The sequence below is a fragment of the Spermophilus citellus genome (assembly GCF_964194105.1).
Source record: "Spermophilus citellus genome assembly, chromosome: X".
NCBI classification, from domain to species: domain Eukaryota; kingdom Metazoa; phylum Chordata; class Mammalia; order Rodentia; family Sciuridae; genus Spermophilus; species Spermophilus citellus.
In genome coordinates, this window is record NC_138190.1 from 31,329,362 (window position 1) to 31,351,045 (window position 21,684).

At 40.5% G+C, this 21,684-nt stretch overlaps 1 protein-coding gene across 1 annotated transcript in view; it reads left to right on the forward strand.

The window, feature by feature from the left end:
* The first annotated feature begins 8,019 nt into the window (after nt 1–8,019).
* Nucleotides 8,020–21,684, forward strand: part of LANCL3 (LanC like family member 3) — a 103,353-nt gene continuing 89,688 nt past the window's right edge. The window contains exon 1 of the mRNA XM_081277481.1: nt 8,020–9,017. Within this exon, the coding sequence (XP_081133607.1) occupies nt 8,445–9,017 (573 nt within the window). The 5' untranslated portion in view covers nt 8,020–8,444. The remainder of the gene's footprint in view (nt 9,018–21,684) is intronic.

The following is a 21,684-nucleotide window of genomic DNA, read 5'->3' on the forward strand; positions in this document are numbered from 1 at the left end:
GGAATATACAGGGTCTTTTAATTTAAAAGGCCTTCAGGTAAGGTCAGGTGCAGGCATTCTAACAATGTTATCAGGTCACACTTTTTGTCATCTGTTTTTGTTACCCAGTTCAGCTTTCCTTTGTGTGGCTTTCTCAGAATGCTTTCTCCTTGCAGTCATAGGATGGCTGCCAGTAGTTGCACATTTAGTCCTACTACTTTAACAATCTTTCCCAATGTGTCTAGCCAAAGAAGCTCAGGATTACTTCTCCCTGGGCAAACCTAGGATTCATGCCTACCCTTGGGCACAATGGAGTGGTTTAGCTCCTTTCAGACCATATGTTCTTGGATTGGGAGATAGTGTTTCTCGAAGGAAACTCAAGCTATTGCTCTTAGGAAAAGGGAATGCAATCTGGGTAGGCAAACTTCCTCATTCTGAAGTCTAGCCTGCCTTTCCCCTTACTGTCCTTAGAGTGAGCCATTTCCAAAGCTCATCTCTGCCAGCCTTTCATAATCAATCTTACTGCATTTTTGTTTTATCTTCAGGACATATGTGTTGAAATTATGCCTATGTGTATGTATTCATATAGGCATATTTATTTAAAATGATATATCTATATCTTTTTCTGTCATAAGATTGTAAAATTGCTTCCACAAGAGGTCTATATGCTGCCATTGCTGCTGCCACCATGTTTCTAGTGATCCCTGAAAAGTTCAAGCATATTTTCCAAGTACTCAACACCAACATCAATGGGCAGTAGAAAATATTCTTTGCTATCTCTGCCATTAAGGGTATGAGGCAAAGATATGCTCATGTGATGTTGAGTAAAAGAGATATTGACCTCACCAAGAGGGCTGGAGGACTCACCGAGGACAAGGTTGAATGTGTGATCACCATTATGCAGAATCCATGACAGTACAAGATCCCAGACTGGTTCTTTTCTTTTCTTTTCTTTTCTTTTTTTTTTTTTTTTTTTTTTTTTTGAGAGAGAGAGAGAGAGAGAGAGAGAGAGAGAGAGAGAGAATTTTTTTAATATTTCGGTGGACACAACATCTTTATTTTATTTTTATATGGTGCTAAAGATCGAACCCAGCACCCCGCGCATGCCAGGCAAGCGCACTACCGCTTGAGCCACATCCCCAGCCCCCAGACTGGTTCTTGAACAGACTGTAGGACGTAAAGGATGGAATATCCAGAAAGGTTCTGGCCAGTGGTCTAGACAACAATCTACTCAAAGGCCTGGAGCAACTGAAGATCGGGGCCCATGGGTGCTGTACCATTCCTGGGGCTTCTGTGTCCAAGGCCAGCATGTCAAAACCACTAAGTGCTGTGACCATACGTTGGGTATGTCCAAAAAGAAAGGAGTCTGTAGGCCTTCTCTTATAACAAATAGTTTATATGCCTGGGGGAAAAAGACTGTAATGTCACACTCAAGTTTCAAAACCAAATTAGCTGTTGTCCTTTTCTTTGTGCCCCATATCTATCCCCCTGCCTGTATTCTTTGCCTTGGTGGATACACCTCCATTGGCCCAATTGTCCAGAGCAGAAAGCAGATGTAACCTTTGACTCTTTTCCTCTGTTATACCCATATCCAGTTGGCCATCAAACCCTGTATATCCTTCCTGCTTAGTATCTCTTGGCTCTTTCTAAGTATCTCCACCTTTCTTGGCATTGCCCTAGTTGAGGTTTCCTCATTTCTTGATTATTCTACTTACACCTGACAAATCTGCCTCCATTCAAATATAGCTTTCAATTTTTGAAGAAAACAATCTTTCTAAAGCACAGATATGATTCTGTGACTCTCCTTTTTATATTCATTCAGTGATTCCCTCTAGTATGACCACCGTAGGCTTCATTTCCTCATTGTTAAAGGAAAGGCTTAAATTGATGATCTCTTGGATCCTTCTAGCTTCATGATTCTGCAAATCCTTGCCTGTATAAAGCAGTTAGTTCTGTTTGATCATTGGTAATGGATTGCCTTTTAGATTATGGACTGAGACCCAGGTTCTTTCTGAATATTAACCCTTATTTTATCTCATAGAAATTCTGGGTCATTTTGAGCAGTTGTGTCATATTGAAAACAGCTGGAGAAGTGTGGACATGGGTATTCCAGAATCATAAACAATATTAGTTATTTGGGACATATGCGTTCTTTTAACTACCACCTCTTGCATTCCTTCACATGTTCTAGAAATGGACTATATCAGAGAATAAATTCTACTTATATTTTTGGCATTGGAACTTTTTATAACACTGAGAACCACAGATGTAGAAGTGGAAATATTGGCTTACCACAAGACAAAAGGCAGGTGTGTTCACACATTATCATTACTAAGTTATTATTTAACAGCTGTTGAACTATATCACCATAGAGATTCTTAATCACTCCTTTCCTTCTAACATCCTGAATACTGGAGTAAACCTTAGAAATGACTACATGTAGAAAGCTGTTATCATTTTTAAGTTAAAGAATTTAATTAAAGGAACACCTACATCCCTACTTGCCAATTTATTGTACTTTACTCAGATTCATCAAGTTTAAATGGAGGAATACATGTTTCAGCAGTATCCTATATAGCAATGTACTATCATAGTACATTCAAATCACACATCCATACACATACATTGTAGGACCGAAAGGTATAATTGACATTTTTCTCATATCTGCTAAGCTAGAGTGTATAGTATTACTTGCTCTTGGCCAATATGACCAGTCAAACTGGGCTATCCCTCCTTCAGGTAGAACAGTGGGTGCCAGTTTGCTTGCTTATTGCATCTGGTTTTTAATTTTGTGATTACATTATGTAATGGTGGTTATGATTGACCTATAATGTCTAACAAAATGCTTAAAGTTCATAATACGTGAGCTGGAGGAAAAAAAGACAAGAATCAAATCCTATGTTTAAAATGCACATTTTTATGGCTGCTTGTGTCAGAAGAGTACAATCAAGAAACTGGTCAAGAAAACAGATAATAAAGTTCAGATGTCAATGAATAGATTTTGACATTATGGTCACAGAGATCCAGAAATATCTATTGGGCACAAATTGTATGTCAGGCGTTGATCTAGATATGGGGGATACAGGAAAAAACACAGACAAAAAAATCCTGTCCTCATGGGGATTACATTCTAGTGAATGGATACAGGAAAAAAAATAAATAAGTAAAACATATAATTGTTAGATACTAACAATTGGGGAGGGATTGTCATTTAAAATAAGAAGTTGGGGAAAACCACACTGAGAGATGTTAAGACACAGCCATGAATACACCTTTTGAAGAATAATCCAAGAAGAGGAAACTGTAAAGGAAGTCTGAGTTAAACTATGACTAGTATGTTTGAGGAACATGAACAGTGGTCATTATGGCTGGAGATGAAATAGCAAAAGCAAGAGGAATAGGAGGAGAGGTTCTAGAAGTAATAAGGGCCAGATGTCAGCAGGCCTAGCAGGACATCCTAAGAACTCTGTACCTTCCTTTGAGGGATATGTGAAATATTAACATCAAAAAATAGGATCTGATTTTGTGCATGCATACAAAAAAAATAGGATCTGGCTGCTGTTTTGAGAAGAGCCTGTAGGGAGTAGAGTATAAAGAGATAAGTCTTCATTTAATTTGTTAATCAGGGATGCATCTCCACAGAAGATATGCTATAAGAACTGGACAGAGAGCAACTCAGTTATTTCAACCATTTCCAGGATGCATCCCTAAAGAAGAACTTTGGGAAACTTTCTGAAGGCATTTTAAGGTGGTTTATCCAATAAAATGTATTAAACCTCTAGGGTGAGATTTGATAGTTAGGATACTACTGATCTTTTTCCATATTCACCATTAGATAGTAATAATTTGCATGAAAAGAACACTTTGATTTTAATACTCTCTTTCTTGGATAGTTTTGCATAATTTTTATGTGATTTACTTGATGAAACCACTAAAACTATTTTCCATCCATAGTTTTACATAATCTGCATAATAAGGAAATACTGAGGAGAACTAGGAACTGAGCAATTCAGCAAGATCACAGAAAGCATGTGTTGGGAGCTGCCTGTCAGCAAATGCTGCTAGAAATTCTGTGAATATCAGGACAAATCTTGCAGATAAGGGTAAAATAAATGGCCTTGGCAAGATTTTGTATAGGTTGCACATTTCTTGTCGGGTCATTGCTACTTCTAAAAAAATTCAACTAGAATTATTCTTTTGGGACACAACTTTCTGGGTGCATGTGTACTTCTCTATTTTCTAGATTCTTCAGAAATACTTCTCTTTTCAACTGCTTATTACCCCATTGAGTGGACACTGTTGATTAGAAAGGACTTCTATGTCATTGAATAATAGGAAGCTAGCAGGATATTTCAGTTACCATTGCTGCATACCAAATTATCCTAAAACTAATCCTAAACCTAAATCCTAAACCAAAAGTAACAGTTTATTTTTGCTCATAATTTTGTGAGTCAGAAATTCTGTAAGGGCTTGAGATAGTGGTTCTCACTTGGAGCTGCAGTTATCTGAAGTTTCCACCTGGCTGGATATCCAGGGTGGCTCATTCATAAGGCTATCAGTTTATGCTGTCAGCTGGGCTGTTGACTCAAGCACTTTTAAATGGCCTCTTCATTTGGTCTGGGCTTCCTCACAATATGGCAGTGTTAGGGTAATCAAATTCTTACAAAGCAGCTCAAGCCTCCAAATGTGAGTACTCCAGCATGTAAGATAGAAGCTGCATCACCTTTTATGACTTAGCCTTGGCTGTCTTGCAGTGACATTTTCATCACAGTCTATTGGTTACAAGTGAGTTACAAGCCTACCCAAAATCAAGAGGAGGTGATATGTACCTTCCTCCTGATGAAAGGAACGTCAAGGTCACATCGATTGCAGAGGAGCATGTGGCATAGGAGAAATTGTTGTGGCCATATTTGGAAATATCTGTCACACAGGCTTAGTTAGTAAAAATAGAATGTGTGAAGTCACTGAATTCAAGGTAAAGTATAGAGGTCACCAAATCTCATGGAGAAACAAATTTGGGAGACAGAAACTGTGAATGTTTACATTTTTGCATCTATAAGAGCAATAGGATCCAAGAGCACTGCAGGAGGTTAAACAAGGCAGGTTAAGGTTTCAATGAAGGCCTCACTATGTAGTCTATGCTTCAGGGTACCTTAACAGTAACACTATGTGTGTGTGTGTGTGTGTGTGTGTGTGTGTGTGTGTGTGTAGGGGGTATTGGGAATTGAGCCCAGGGGTGCTTCACCACTGAGCTATACCCCCAATCCTTTTATTTTTAATTTTTTAAATTTTGTAACAGGGTCTTGCTAAGTTGCCCAGGCTGGCCTTGAACCTGCCATCCTCCTGTCTTAACCTCCAAAGTTGCTGGGATTACAGATGTGCACCTGCCTGGCAATAATAGCATTCTTAGAGTAATTCATTTGTTTCACAGACTTTTAGTGATAGGTACATGTATTAGTAATAAAATAGTCAGGGACTATTTAAGGCTCTTGGTGCATATCAGTAAGTAAATGTAACAAAAAAGTCCTACCTTCATAGACAGTGTCTTCTAATGGAATAATGATATTAAAATAACACTGCTTGCAAATTAAGTCAATGACAATTAGCAGTGGGGCTTTGTGTGGTTTAAATAGCTTGTTCTACCCTAGAGGAAGTTTTGGGCTGGAGTTCTGCCAGGTGATTCTGCAGCAAAGAAGTGAGGTCTTTGGGAAAGCATTCTATAGGCTAAGAGTTCATTTGTCCTGTGAATTCAAGAAGGCTCTTAGATATCATTAACCTCTTGCTTCTCCCAAATCATTTGGGGTTTTTTGTTACCAGGGATTGAACTCAGGGGCGCTTAGCCATTAAGCCAGATCCCCAGCCCTTTTTTGTATTTTATGTAGAGAGCCGAGTTGCTTAGGGCCTAGCTAAGTTGCTGAGGCTGGCTTTGAACTCTTGATCCTCCTGCCTCAGCCTTCCAAGCCACTGGGATTACAGGCATGTGCTACTGCACCCGGTGTTCAAATCATTTGTTTTATATTCTTCTTATGACCCTAGTTCTTCTTGATGGCATCTTCTTGATGGCATACAAAAGAAATCTCTAGGAGCTCCTGCCCTGTATTCACACCTTTATCACATAACTTTGGAATTTATAATGAAACCTTGTTTCCTTACATGATGTACCAATAGAATAAGACAGAAAAGAGTATGTCAGTTTTAGACTAAAAGCTAAGAAGTCTTGCACATTTCTGCTTTTGCTCTTGCCCCTTTGCCATTGCCATGCAAACATGATGGGGTGGGCCTACTGGAGGACAAGGGACATGTGGATCAGAGCCCAGCTAGGTCAGTATCCCCAAGCAAGAGCCAGCCTACATCCAGATGCATAAATGAGTCCAGCCGAGATTCCTGATACCTGAACAATAAACTTATTGTTAGACCTTAGAAGATTTTTGTGGTTGTTTGTTATGAATCATTTGGGGCCAATAGAAAACTGCCACAACTGGGAAAAAGCAGATCTCCTTCTCTTGGTGACATGCTCACAGTAGTATTCTGAAATCAGTTACTATAGATTCCTGGCATTGCTGCTGGTGGCACCCCTGGGCTGGGATGTGTGGAAAGATAATCAGAGTCAGAATTAACAGTATTACCTCTGGATTCCTGACAGGGAGAGGTACAGTTTCATTTCCTCCTTGTGAAGGCCTGTATTTTGTCTCTATGTCTGAGGGGACATTTGTCATTCCTAAAGTCTATTACAATTGTGGGATTAGGAAGAAAGCCTCAAGGCTAAACATTCCTTTTGCTCCTTTGATGCCCTTTCTGCCTTTAACTTATCAAGCTTCCTGGGTAAAGTGGACTTAGCTTTATTATTATTTTAATTATTAGTAAAAGTATACCCATTTTGGTAGCATTATAGGAAGATGATGGCCATACTGTCCCTGGATGTGAATATGATTGTCCTGGCAATAATTCTGGCAAACTGAGGTCCTTCACCAGACAACATCCAGCAAGGATAGAGGGGCAAACTATTTAATCATAATGAGTTCATCGAGACAATTAATGCTTCCAAACAAAATTGGCCTTTCAAGTAAATGAAGTAGCTGCTCCCTCCCCCCACAAAGTGCCAGAAACCTTTCTGAGTCATTTATTCTAATGTGTCTTGAACAATCTCTATCAAAATACAACCCCCACCCCCAAAGATGTGACCTCGTTAGCTTTCAAGAGTCAACACTTTGGGAAATTGTTTTACAAGAGCTGAACACAAGAAAAGCAACTAGTTTGTGTAATTGTTCATTTTCTGTCTTTCCCACACAACTGTAAGCTCCAAGGGGCCTAGGACCAAGTCTATGTTACTCATCCATCTATTTCCAGGTTCCAGGACACAGAGGAGACCCTCAATAATGCCTGTGGAAGGAAAACAGAAGGGAACAGAGAAAAGAAGGGAGGGAAGGAGGAAACAGCAGAATGATCAAAGGCCTAATTAAATTCTCAGTCAGCATTTGTCCTTGTATTAACTAGTTAATGACTCCCTGTTTAGTGGCCTCTTACTATATTCACAGGGGAACAGGGGAGACCTCATTCCCTTGTCTTTACCAGATGTGGTTCTTTTTTACTCCTGTATACTCCAAAAACAAAACAAGTCAACAAAGCTCGGCAATCAAAGACAAGAAAAAAAGTTTCCCTATGGGGCATTTTACCTTTTAACGCATGAAACAAGATGTAATCAGACCCCACCAGTCTTTGGAATTGAAACATTCAGAGTGAGAACTCCATAGCGGTCAAGATGAAAAACAAACTCCCAGTCCCCTCCCAACTCTGCCGTACTTCTTAAACTTTAATGTGCATGCGAGTCACCTACAGATCTTGCTAAATATTCAGATTTTGATTTAATAGGTCTGGGGTGAAGCCTGGGGTGTTGCGTTTTTAATATGCTCCCAGGTGATGCTGATGCCGCTGACCCGAGGAGCACACTTTTGAGTATACAAGGGACTCGGTGTCGTCGTCTCCGCTACCAGGTGTGCTAATGTCCAGTCTCAGCGTTCCGGAACGTTGTCCTGCACGTCCCTGGCCTTCCGCCAGGAGGGGAGGAGCCGAGGGCGGAGCGGGAGGAGTGGCGCGGGCCCCGCGTGGGTCCTGTCGGAGATCACCTCGGCCCCTTGGAGAGGCGGCCGAGCTGCGGCGGCGTAGGAGGGGGCGGGTTTGGCAAGGGCGCGGCCTCTGGGAGGGGGGCGCACGACGCGTATCCCCGGCGCTCGCTCGCCTGGGCCACTCGGGAGCCTCGCGGCAGCCCGGTGCCCCACTTGGCCATCCGCTCCGTGCTTCTTCTTTGCGCCCGCCTCCTCTTGTCACCTCCCGTCTCACCCTCTTGCTCCGTCCCCGCCGCATACATCGCCATCCGAGTGCCTCAGAGAACCGGAGGTGGTGCGCGGGGCTGCAGGGCGCGTCCTCAAGCGGTCCCCAGCTCGATATTGGGGGGCACGGGCAACAGCATGGACACCAAGCGCTGCTTCGCTAACCGCTTCGATGACTACCAGGGCAGCCTGCTGGCGGGCCAGTGCGAGGAAGCGGTGGCGCCTTTGGTCACCGCCACCATCGAGCGCATCCTCCAGGAGCTGCCCCCTCTTGGGGGCGGCGCTGAGGCCCGGGGGGCGACGGCCGGGGCCAGCGTCTGCCAGGGTGGGCTGTACAGCGGCGTGGCCGGGGTGGCCTACATGCTCTACCACGTCTCACAGAGCCCGCTCTTCGCCGCGGCCCGGGAGCGCTACTTGCGCTCCGCCAAGCGCCTCATAGACGCGTGCGCCCGCGCTGAGGAGTGGGGCGAGCCGGACGCCGACACCCGCGCCGCCTTCCTGCTCGGGGGAGCGGGCGTGTATGCTGTGGCCACGCTGGTGTACCACGCCCTGGGCCGGTCCGACTACGTGCAGCCGCTGGGCAAGTTCCGGGCTCTGTGCGCCGTCTGCGCGCCGGTCTCCTTTCTGGAGTGCGGCTCCGATGAACTGTTCGTGGGCCGCGCGGGCTACCTGTGTGCCGCGCTGGTGCTCAAGCAGAAACTCGCCCAGGAGGTAAGAGGCGGCCCCGGCCGCGGGAGGGCGCTCGCCACCCGCCCGGCCCTGCCCCGCCGCGCTTTCCCGGACTCCCGGACTTCCGCAGCACCGCCTTGGGTTGTTCCCCTGCATCTCTCTTTGTTACTCTTTGTCTGGCGCTTTCATTTCTTCCGCCTCTTGAGGTTTCTTTTCTGCTTTTGTCCGTCTTTCCCCCTCTTTTTTGGCCTCTCGTTTGTTGAGATTCCAGGTCTTTACATTTTGTTCTTATTTTAAGCTGAACGTGGCTTCACCCCAGGTGCCTCTTAGCCCAGCAGCTTCCTGGGGGCTGACAGTGGCCCTTTTAAGTGAGATTTTGAAACTCAAAACCGAAGGGATTTCCTTTCCTTTGACCCTGCTGTCAAAAGCTGAGGCCCCTTCGAATGTTAGAGTACTACAAAAGTAATGGACCGAGTAGGGACTGATGTGGAGATAAGTTGTTTCAGAACCCCTGGATCTGTGACGGAGAATAAATGGCCAGTTGTAGGTCAGCTGTGCTTACTATGTTACTTGATATAATTCAGTACATCCCATGGCTCTCATTAGACGCATATTTGATGGGAAAGCCCTCCCTTTAAATACATTAATGTAGGCAAAAATGTACCCCACTGTGGTCAAATGTGCACATTTTTCATTTTAAAATGTGTACTTAGGATGATCAAGACCACAGCTTTCTTGACAGGGCAGCTTTTCTTGATGAATAGCTGCTGTTCAGTGGCTGCTGGATGGGAATTGGGGAGGTGTGTGTGTGTGTGTATGGAGATATATATATTATATATATAATCTCCATATATATATATATATATATATATATATATATATATTCACTTTGAATACAGATATATATTAGAAGAGAATGTGCCAGTTCCTGTGGAGCAGAGGTGGGGGGGGACTCTGAAAGATCATAGTAACTAGCACTGAAAGAGAGGCACTTTCATTCATAATCCACCCAAGCCACATATTGTTCTAGGAAGGAAGTGACACATTTTACTTGACTTTATTTGGGTGAGAAAACCGTTTGAAGAAAAATTAAAGGTATACAGTGTGTTTTTTTAAAGTGTAATTAACTTAGATAACCTCTACAGAAGCAGACTTCATTTTTTTTTTATTTATAGCAGTCGAGGTTGATTCAAGTGAGAATAAAAAGATTACTAAAGAATGTGCAGTGTGCTAGCAGGGCAGCAAAGGTCTGTGTGACAAAGTTGTCTTGAAATAGTTCACTCTGCTTCTGAGTCACTGTTATCTGCTAGCAGTTTCCCAAGGGCCCTTCCAGTTGTATAAAACCCTTTAGAAGGCCACAGAGCTATTTACATATCATTTGCATTACATTTGCATCTGCTTCTCAGACCTTACAGTCTGGTGACAGGCAATTTTCAAATTCTTTTTTTCCATTTGTTTTCCTTAAGCTTGCTTCTTTCCCTTCCCATGTCTTGGGTCCTCTTCTCCAGAATGGACTGACAGACTGGGAGACCCTTCCAGTCACTTGTGGAAGCAGACCAGAAGAACTCTCTGCTTCGGAACTGGTGGTCCAAGGCCAGTCTGGAACACTGCTCCACAAAGACACTTATTAAAACCTTTCTTTTGCCTTCCTGCCAAACCAGATATGTCTTTTTGTACTAATCAGGTTGAGGTGCTTTGGCCCCTGCTCCTAGGAGACAGAACAAGGTCTGAAGCTTAAAAAATAACAACAACAACAACAAAACCCTGTTAATCTGTTAGATCAGCCAGTCCCAATGCTAGGCTCAACTTCAGCAATCCAGTTCAGGTGTGAAAAGTGTAGGACAGGGGCTAATCAGGCTACCCTCACCCCAAGTCCTAGCTATTACATGACTTTGCCTTTGTGGATCAGTGGATGATCCACAAACTTTGATTAAATTGAATTTCCAATTTGTGTGTCATTTCTGTATAAATAATCTGTCATTATGTCCCAAGTTTCTTTCCTTCCAATGTCATTTTTATTCACTTTCATTTGGCAGTTCTCTTAGTTATCACCCTAGTTTTTAGATCCTCCTCATACCACTTGGCACGTCTTTGCCACGTAATAAATAGTGAAACGAATGACTCACCATATACCGGGATTGTGTATGGTATACTCACTGAGCCATTCCTTCGAACTTTAAGAAAGCAATCATCTTAAAAACACTTTCCATTATGTCATTTCCCTGTTCAACAGCCTGCAGTGCCTCCTTATTACCTTTTCTCCAATGGCTTCTCATTTCAAAGTTAAAGCTACAATACTTAAAATGGCCGACAAAGCCCACATGATCCAGCCCCCTGCGTACCTACTTTACTTCTTGCTCACTCCTCTTCCACCACAGTGGATTCTTGCTGTTTTAGGCATTCTCCTGTCTTAGGGTGTTTGTACTCTCTGTTCTCTCTACTTGGAACACTTCCCCTAGATATTTTTATAGCTGGCTCTGTGACCTTGTATAGGTCTTTACCTCCTCATTGAGGCCTTTCCTGTCTGCCCTATTTAAAATTGCAACCCACCCCTTGACTTTACCCCCTTTTCCTGTTTTTTTTTTAAGCTAAACTATGTTCACTAGTTAGAATGTAAGCTCCAAAAGGGTAGATATTTTTTATTTATTACTGTATCTTTAGCATTAACATGATGGCTGGCACATATTTAAGTACCCAATCTTCTGATCTTTATTTCTTCTTCTTTTTCTTTCTTTCTTTTTTTTTTTTTTTTTGGTTTTGTTGCTCATATTGTCTGCTCTGTGGCTTGCCTTATTACTCGTCTTTAATGGTCTCCCATTTGTCAATATTTTCCTTTATGGTGGTGCTTCTGATGTCATGTGTAAAGAAATTCTTTCCTACCACCAAGGTCTCAGTAAATATTTGGTGAATGAATGAATTATAGTTTTTTACAGATTTTGCCTCAGATCAAGCTGACCCATCAAGTCAGTTCTTCTTAAACTTAAATGTGCATCGGAATTACCTGCAGATCTTAATAAAATACAGGTTCTGATTTAGGCTTGGGGTGGGGCCTGAGATTCCGCAATTCTATTAAGTCCCTGGGTGATGCTGATGTTGCTGGTCCATGAGTCATGATTCAAGTAGCAAGGCAATACAGTGCTGTATGGGTTTTGGCATTATACCAGCCATGTCTATTAAGACATGCTGTAAGACTTCATTCTTTGAAGCTTGATATATTTATTTATAAGGCTATAGTTTAGAATGCTGATTACTGTATCCCACCATGCTTTTGTTATAAGGACCCACAAGAGGAATTTAATCTCAGAACTTAGAAATAGTTGTTCTCCTCCTGGTAATTGATTGAATTATTTTAATCTTCAAAATATATCATATAACTGATTATGTTTCTCACTTCATGTCGGCCACTAGGAAGTAAGTGGCCAAAATTGTGGGCCACCAAGATAGCATATAGTGCTTTATCACATGTATTTTTATATGTCAGCACTTACACCTGGGTTTATCTAATTTGTTACTGCCTTAGTTTACCTTCTTAAAATTTTTCTTCCTTCCATTTGATTTTCTTGTTGGTACCTATGTTTATAAGATTCACAGATGAAAAAAATGTGGGTGTGTATGTAGAAAGACACAGTCAAAATCACCCTATCTAGGTAATAGATATTCTTTCTTTTAGCTCAGCCTTCCTAGAAATATTTGAGGGAAGTAGCTGCGGGGATTTGTTAGGCACATATTCTTGAGCAATAGGGCACTGAAACCCCAAGCAATCATGTCATAGAATTTGTATTAGGCATATTCTGCTTTCCATGGGTTGGTGGAAATGTAGCAGAAAATGGTGGAGGGATTAAGGGGAGGCCTAGGACATCAGTTAAAATAATTTTGTCACTGAATGATTTTGGACAAATAATTCAACATCTTTGAGCCTCAGTTTCCTCACTTTTAAATGTGTTAGTAAGAATTTCTTCTTTAAATTATTCTGCCCTTTACATGTTCATTCAGTGAATTTAGGTTTATCTATTGTGGCAGATGCTGGGATTTAGTATTGAACAACAACAACAAAATAATTCGGTTATGATAAATGATCTGAAGAAAGTAAACAGGAACTAACTGGGGGCAGGTGGGAAAGGCAGGGATGCTTCTTGGGATGGGTTGGGAGGAAGGCATCTCTGGAAGGGATGTCATGTCTCATTACGAGAGCGTGAAAATGAAGTGGCTACCCCAAGAGCAAGCATTCCAGGCAGAGAGCAAAGAAAAAGCCCCCAAGGTGGGAAATGGCTTGGAGATCTCAAAGAAATAAGAAAAGGTCGGCATGAATGGAGCAGAGAGTGGGAGACAGGAGTTCAGAACCACAGAAGGAGATATAAGCCGGCTAAGATCAGATCCTGCAGGGCCAGGTCAATCAAAGTCAGGAGTTTCATGTTTCTGTGAGGGAATATATTGATCTGGTTTACCTTTTAAAAAGATCTCCCTGGTTTTCTATTTGGAGAGTGGATTGACAATATTAAGAGTGATGAGAGGCTGGGGTGTAGATCAGTGGTAGAGTGTGTACCTTAGTGTGCACAAGGCCTGGGTTCAATTTCCTGCATCACACACACACCTACATACACACACCCTGATTGTAAGGAGAACTGGTTATGGGGGTGTAAACCTCTTGTGCCAAGGACTCCTTTTTCCCTTCAGGACCTCTTAGAACAACATTTTTAAATGCATAAAATAAAACACATAGCATTACCAGAGGAAGGCAATTATATTGCAATTCAGTTACCTAAATATTTTTGAAATGTGTGCTGCAGTAGCATGCCTGCTTTTTTATTAACACATTAAATAAGATTTTGCAATGAGCCTAATGATTATGGTGCTTTTGAGACAGTGATGAGGGGCAATGATATTTTGAGTTAAAGTTCACCTTCAACACCTGCAGTGTGATATGTATATATCTGTGATTTCTTTTTTTAAAATAACTTTATTTATTTATTTATTTTATTATTATTATTTTTTTTGTGGTGCTGAGGATTGAACCCAGGGCCTTGCATGTACGAGGTGAGTGCTCTACTGCTGAGCCATAACCCCAGGCCTCTCTGTGATTTCTTTTTTTAAAATATTTTTTAAAAATAAAAAAAGAAAACAAAAAAAAATTAAAATATTTTTTAATTGTAGATGGACACAGTACCTTTTATTTATTTATTTTCATGTGATGCCTCACATGTGCTAGGCAAGCTCTCTACCACTGAGCTACAACCCCAGCCCTCATCTGTGATTTCTATAGGTAACAAAGTTACAAGTACTGCTGGTGGTTGTGGTCTACACAAGTAATAAAGGGACATGTCTAGTTGTTTACATAAGGTGGAAAACATAAATGTGATTTTTATTTTCCCAGCCAAGAGGAACTGATTCGGAAGTTGTTGTGACCAACCCTAGATAAAATCCCTAGTGTAGTGCTTGGCCTAAAGTAGCAGCTTAATGAAGTCAGTGTTAGTCCTTTTCATTCCTACTAACAGAAAATCCAAGGTAATTCTGAACATCAGTTAGAAAATGATACTCGACACAAGATTATCTATCTACCTGCTGTGATTTTAAAAATCACACAGTTGTTAATTGGGTCCTTAGTGGATTTCTAAGGCAGGTGGTGAGCAGCTGTATAAGTGAGGATGCTTTTAGTGGAAGATAACAGAATGTCTAATAAAAAGTGATTAAAGCCAGATGTGGTGGCACATGCTGAGGAAGGAGGATCACTTGAGCCCAGGAGTTCGAGGCCAGCCAGGGCAACATAGTGAGACCCCATGCCAAAACAGACAATCAAAATATGACTGAAATAATGGGAACATTTATTACTTTGTCGAACAAGGAGTATACAGTGAGGTGATTTCAGGATTGGGTCAGCATCTCAGGAGAGGTATCAAAACCCACACCCTCTCCAACGGCCTTCCCTGCTATTTGGATATGGGAGCTAGATCAGCCTTCAGTATTCAAGATGGCTGCTACCATTTCAAGCATCATCTTCCTATATGACTGAAGTAGAAAGGGAAGGTCTGCAGCTTTTTTTCCCCCAGCTTCTCTTTTTATCATGTAGAATGCTGTATCCCAGAAGAATGCCCCTTCTGACTGATTGCCTAGCACTTGGTCTCTGGCCAGTCCTAGTTTCAGAGAAGCCTGGGAAGGATAGTGTCTTTCATTTCTAACCTTTAGAATTGGACATGGATTCTGACAAGAAAGAAAAAAGGGAGAGAGAAATGGCTGTTGGGAGGTTACCAAAGTGTCTGCTCTTTGGCATCCCTTGGCAAGATCTGTCTGTGACCTTCCACCTCCTTTATCCATTCACTTGTCCTCCCTTTGGTGTTTCCTTTTCCAGGTCACCTCCATGTCCCATAGCACCTGTAAGGTGTCTTGTTTATGTCACCACCTAGTTGTCAATCAAATAAAAGCTAAGGTATCCATTTTATTAAAATCTAAGCTAGTAAATATTGGAATATATTTTATGGTAGCAACTGTTTGCATTTTCATGGTTTTTCTTAAAAATTATTATAGTCATTATACTCACAAGGTAAACTCAAACAGGATACAAAGTGAGCCTTCTTAGGAATAATAGTTACTAACTTTTGTTCTTTTTAAAGAAATAGAGTATTTTTAATCCACTTGCACAAAGGATGATATTATATGTATATTCCACAGTTTGCTTTCTTGCTTAATGTACCTTGGGCATCTTTGCACCTTTTGCATACAGAGATGTCCCTTTCTTTATCCTGTTTCCATTGAATGACTATAGCATGATTTAACCTATATCAATGGCCATTTAGGTTGATTCAATTTTTTTCTTTTTTTGCCATCACAAATAATGCCATAAAGAATACGATCACCTACACATATACTATACATATATACATATGCATATACATAATGTGTATCTACTTACATATGTCTTTCTATATATTATCTTTGCCTACTTTTGTGAGTTTATGTGCAGGATAAGTTTTTAAAGACACAAATGCAGGGTCAAAGTTCACCTATATTTTTTCGTTTAGTAGAGATGATCAAATTGCTTTCCAAAAATGTTACATCGATTTCTAGTTCCTCCACAAGCGTTTGGGAATTCCTGCATTCTAACATTTTTTTTTCTTTTGTGTCCTTCTCTCTCTCATAGTACTGGGGTTTGAAATCAGGGCTACCACTGAGCTATAACCCCAGGCCCTAACATTCGTTCAACAGTGCATTCCATCAGACTTCAGTATATGTCTAACTGATAAGTAGAAAAGGAGGATGGAGGTTTCTAGGGTACAAAATGAGTTCCTTTACTGTTCATTTTGATTCAAACCCCACTGCAAAAAAAAAATGCATTTGCAGGATTTCACTTCGTTTTTAGATTCGAGCAGTCCCCAGATTTTAAGTGGGCATGGGTTGCACACTGTCTACAAAAACCATGAAGTTTGGCTTGAAATGACAGCAGGGTTAGGGAAGCTGGGGTTTTATAGATTTGGTTCAGTTCCTCATTGCCTGATTATAGACCAGCCAGAAAGTGGGACACAACTAAAAGCTGCAGTTTAGATCTTTTATCACTTATGATTCAGAACCCTATAAATGCTAAAAGGATACAAAAGGAATTAACAATGATTGATCATTTATTTCCACTCACTATTATAAGCACTTCACATGTATTATGTTACTTTTTTATGTACTTAAGCATGACTTTATTTTGTTAATTTTATTTTTGATTGATAAATAATAATTTCATATGTGTATGGGGTACAAAGTGATGTTTTAATACATGTATACATTGTTGAATGAGCAAATTAGGCTGATTAACATATTCATCACCTCATATGCTTACTTTCAGTCCACTTTCAGCAATTTTGGAATATACAATACATTATTATTAACTATAGTCACCCTGCTGTAGACTAGATAACCAGAATAAATTCATCTTGGCTGACTTATTTCTTCTCCCCTCTCCCCATGCCTAGTAACCACCATTTTACTTCTATAAGTTTAACTTTTTTTAGATTCTGCATATATGTAGGTTAATACTACCAACAATCTTATGACATAGGTGCCATTACAATGTTCATCGTACCCAGTGAGGAAACTGAGGCACAGAGAGATTGAGAAATTAGTTCCAGATCACATAGCTGGTCAGTGGCAGAGATGGGCTTCTGTCGCCAAATCTGTACTTGCAATTGGTATTCCTCACACTTGAACATGCATGTGAGCCCTGGGGGATCTTGCTCAAAATTAGGTTTGGGTTCAGTGGGTCTAGAATGAGGCCCCAAATTCTGCATCTCTAAGCCTCCATGTGATGCTGCTGCTGGTCCATTGAATCACTATTTTTCTCAGTTTCATGAGATTTCTCAGAAAAGTTTGACCAGTCCTCTCAACTTCATGATTTTCATCTTGTCCTTGTATGATGGATGATTTCTTCCACAGCTGCTAGAATATCAGCTTTCCAATTCCTAGTTTATCCTGAAGGAAAGACTCACCACTTGGCATATCTCCTGGCAAGTTTTGGGATTCTATTAACATGTTGAATGAATGAGTGGATGCATAAATTGCTTTTTCTTACTAAATGTAATCTTGCAATGTATACAGGAGGCTTTTAGAATTTCTTTAAAGGCCCAAATCAAAATCAACCATGTTCCGGCCTTTTATATATATATTGAGGATTGAACCCAGAGGTACTTAACCACTGAGCCACATCCACAGCCCTTTTTATATTTTTTATTGAGAGACAGGGTCTCACTAAGTACTTAGGACCTCGATAAGTTGCTGAGGCTGGCTTTGAACTCATGATCCTCCTGCTCAGCCTCCCTAGCTGCTGGGATTACAGGTGTGCACTACTGTGTCCAGCACATTTCAGCATTTTAAAACTATTTCATGATAATACAAGAAGAGATGCTTTAGTACATCATTCCCTGATCAGATAGAAAACTTGAGCTTGATACTACTCCCATTTTAGAATCATTCAGTTAAGTTTACCTGCATCACATAAAGTAGTACTTCTCCCCAACCCTAAACTAATTTAGATTGACAATGATCAGACATTGTCCTCTTGATTTTTAAATCTTTTCTGATACAGTGATTTAACAAATTATTTATTTATACCTTTTCATCTATTAATGCATATTCCACTAAAACCCCAAGATATAATTTGTATTGGAATTATTTGAAGAAAGCATGATGCATTATATTCTTGTTACTGGATAAATAAATTGGGGACGTAAGCATGGTAAAAATTCTTTTAAATGTCCTGAAATATTTTACCAATAACTCCCCGAGTTCTCTAAGAAGGTTGTTTTAATGGAATTTTATTATATTTATTGACCTCTGAATGTGAAAATGATAAGTTGTATTAATTTCTTATTAACTTCTTGGCTAATTTCATTTTTGCTGGTTAATTTAACGAGTGACATTTATTATGTGGCTGGCTGCTACACAATACACAGTGGATTTCTTTCAAGTGGCAGGGCGGTCCTTTCTTATTCCTTCATGGAGTGGAGATGGTCTCTTGGTAAACCAACCCAACAGTCTCAGATGTGTCCAAGTAAGTGTTTCTCTTCATGATTCAATTTCACAAATTGATATCTGACCTATAGTCTTTAATTAAGTACAATGCCTTGAATGTTCAACTTGTCTCATAAAAACATGTTCTCATGCATTATTTATATACATCTAAGTACCACTTATCTCTTCCTAATTATTTTCTTTATGGATTTCGTTACTAGGGAAACCTACTAAGTTAACAGACCCCTTATTCTTGGGGGTACTAGCCACTTAAACAAACTCAATTTTCAAGAAATCATTTAATCCGTTCTTTCTTTTTGCAAGCTGAACAAAGGAGTGTTTTGTTTACGATCTGACTTCCCTTTCTGAATAGCTTTAACCATTCAACAACTCAGACAAATGAATGACTGACACGTTGAAGTGTAAGTATTGCTATCTGGGCCATAAAGAAGCAGTTTCCCAGATGAGAGAGAAAGTCTTACAGACTTCACTGGCGAGAACATCATCTAAATGAGAGGTGGCAAAACAAATATTGACCATAGCATTAATGTGCAGTTAGATGTTACTGGGCCCATCTGCCGGCTCTGGTTGCTTTGCATGGAATGGATTCCCCATGCTCAGTGGTGTGTTGAAATCTGGTGTCCATGGCAACCAAAGCATCACCCATCTCAAAGCAAGCACTGTGAAGACCAGCTGAATCTCCACTTACACAATGACTTTAGGAAGGAACCACATTCCTAAAAGACTTTACAGCTATCCAAGGCAGAAGAGATCCAATACTCAGCCAGAAAGGAGGTATTGTCCTCATGCCCATTTCAGCAATGCAATTTTGCTTGTCAATCTGGTTTATTCTTTCCTTGTGAGGCAAAGAGAATTGCACACATAATACAAATCGCAACTGTTGGAATAGGTTGGGAGTCTCAAGGCATTAAAACAGGATGGTTCAATAAATCACACCTTTATATATAATAATAATGCGTTAATTAAAATGATGATGATGATAATAATAATAATAGTAGAAGGGAGATCCTCAGAACAAGGAGAGGGAGGAGGGGAAGGAAAGGAAAGGTACTGGGGAAGGAGATTGATCAAATTATGTTATATGCATGTACAAATCTGGCATAATGAATCTCACTATTATGTATAGTTATAAAGCAGCAAACAAAACAAGGTGGTTAAAAACAGACCTTTTAGATTTGAGTAGCTTTGGGATAGAATCCTGGCTCTAGCTCAGTGACTGGTTGACCTTAGGCAAGTTACTTAGCATCTCTGAGGCTTCATTTTCTCACCTGCAAAATGCAGTCCAGTAGCACATATGTCTTAGGTGACTATGAAGAGTCACTGCAAATGTGCACATGCTGTGTTTTAGCAGAGTGTCCCCTAGGCACCCAGGAAGATTCTGTATGTCAGCTTTCATTATTATGTGTATTACCATTAATGTGAAGTGAAACCCTGCATTGACTTGGTAGCATAGGTATGATTTTTGGACTTTTGGCCAGTCTGTCTAATATTCCCTGTGGTGGTTTTTGTAGCTGCTATTTCTAATGGCATCAGCAGAACTTTGAGATTTTCACACAGAGGCCACAAAGGGCTGGAGAGAAATATCCTCTGCTCTGCCATGCAGGAGATTAAGCTGAGCTGCTCACACAGATTATGTGTCAAAGCAAATTGAGTGGCTTGATGTCACCCCTGAAACATAAACCTAAGTGAGTTGCCCTCTACACTTCTTCCAAGAAAGGGCTTTTCTTTTTTCTTTTAAAAATTTTAGGCTCTTTGCAGACTTAATATAGGAACTGGCTTCCTTCTGTCTCTGATTTGCACTCCTAAGAGTAAATAATTGGATTGGCTTAAATCTACTGTAAATAGCTATGCAGGAGATATTGGAATGTTTATTTCTTACTCTGTCCTCCCTCCTGTATTCTGAAGTGGCAGAGTCAAGTTCATTCTTGCTCTGAAGTTCTCTTCTTTGCTCCTAAAGATCATTTGCTTGCATGACACGAACTCAGAATTTCAGAGAAATATCAATAGTTGTGACTGTGTCGAAGTGACAACTTCAAATGAGCTTTCCTCCACAAGTGTTCCAGATCATGTACAATTGGTAGCTTATTTCAGAAAAGTATTAATACAATTAATGAGTCTTTCAAGTGTTTCTTAAGCTTCTTGGGAATAGAAATTATTTTGTCTTGTATTAATGCACTTTCCTATTGTACTTGAAAGCTATGTGGTAAAGGCTCACTATAAATTTTACAAACTTAAATTTGCATTTTTCTCTTTAGTGCCTAGATCTTATTTATATTCATTTATGACATTATGTTCTTAATATTAACAACTATACTACTCCAATAGTCTGTAATTATGATTTTCCCTTATCTGTAATGCTTATGATCTTGAATACCACACCAAGTAGGTCTATGATTTGGCTTTAATCTCCATGTTGGTCTGGTATATTTTTCTCTGAGGTCAGTGCTTCTCCTACTTGAGCATGTATTAGAATCCCTGGAGTACTTGTTAAATGGATGCATGGGGCTGGGCTCTTCCCCTAGAGTTTCTGATTCAGTAGGTCTATTCTTGAGCCTGAAATCTTGCTCTCTTAAGTTTTCAGTGCTGCTGCTGGCGGTCTAGGGAATACACTTTGAGAACTACTTCCTTTGCCTATGCCCTTACCCTCAGCCAAACATCTCCAAAATATTGGAATTAGATGAGGGCATATATTGGTAGTACCACAAACTTATCATTGCCAGAAAATAAGTCAAAGGATAGGACTTACTATATGGCAGACAATCTGATAAGTATATTTTCCATTGCAGATGAGAAAATTGTGACATAATGAGGTTCAGTAACCCATCATCACATAGCTGGTAAAGTAGTTGAACCCATATTTGTCTAACTATAAAGCTCTTTAACGTCAATAGATTTAAGTCAGGTAAACTCTCTTCATGATTTTCTACTAAGTCACCTCCTCTTCCTCCTTTTTTCCTCCTCCTCCTCCTCCTCCTCCTCCTCCTCCTTCTTTTCCTCCTTCTTCCTTCTTCCTTTGTATCAGGGATTGAACCCAGAAGTGCTTAACCACTGAGCCACATCCCAATCCTTTCTATTGTTAAATTTTGAAACAGGGTCTCACTAAGTTGCTTAGATCCTCACTAAGTTGCTTAGGGCCTCACTAAGTTGCTGAGGCTAGTCTCAAACTTATGATCCTCATGCTTTAGCCTCCCAAGTTGCTGGGATT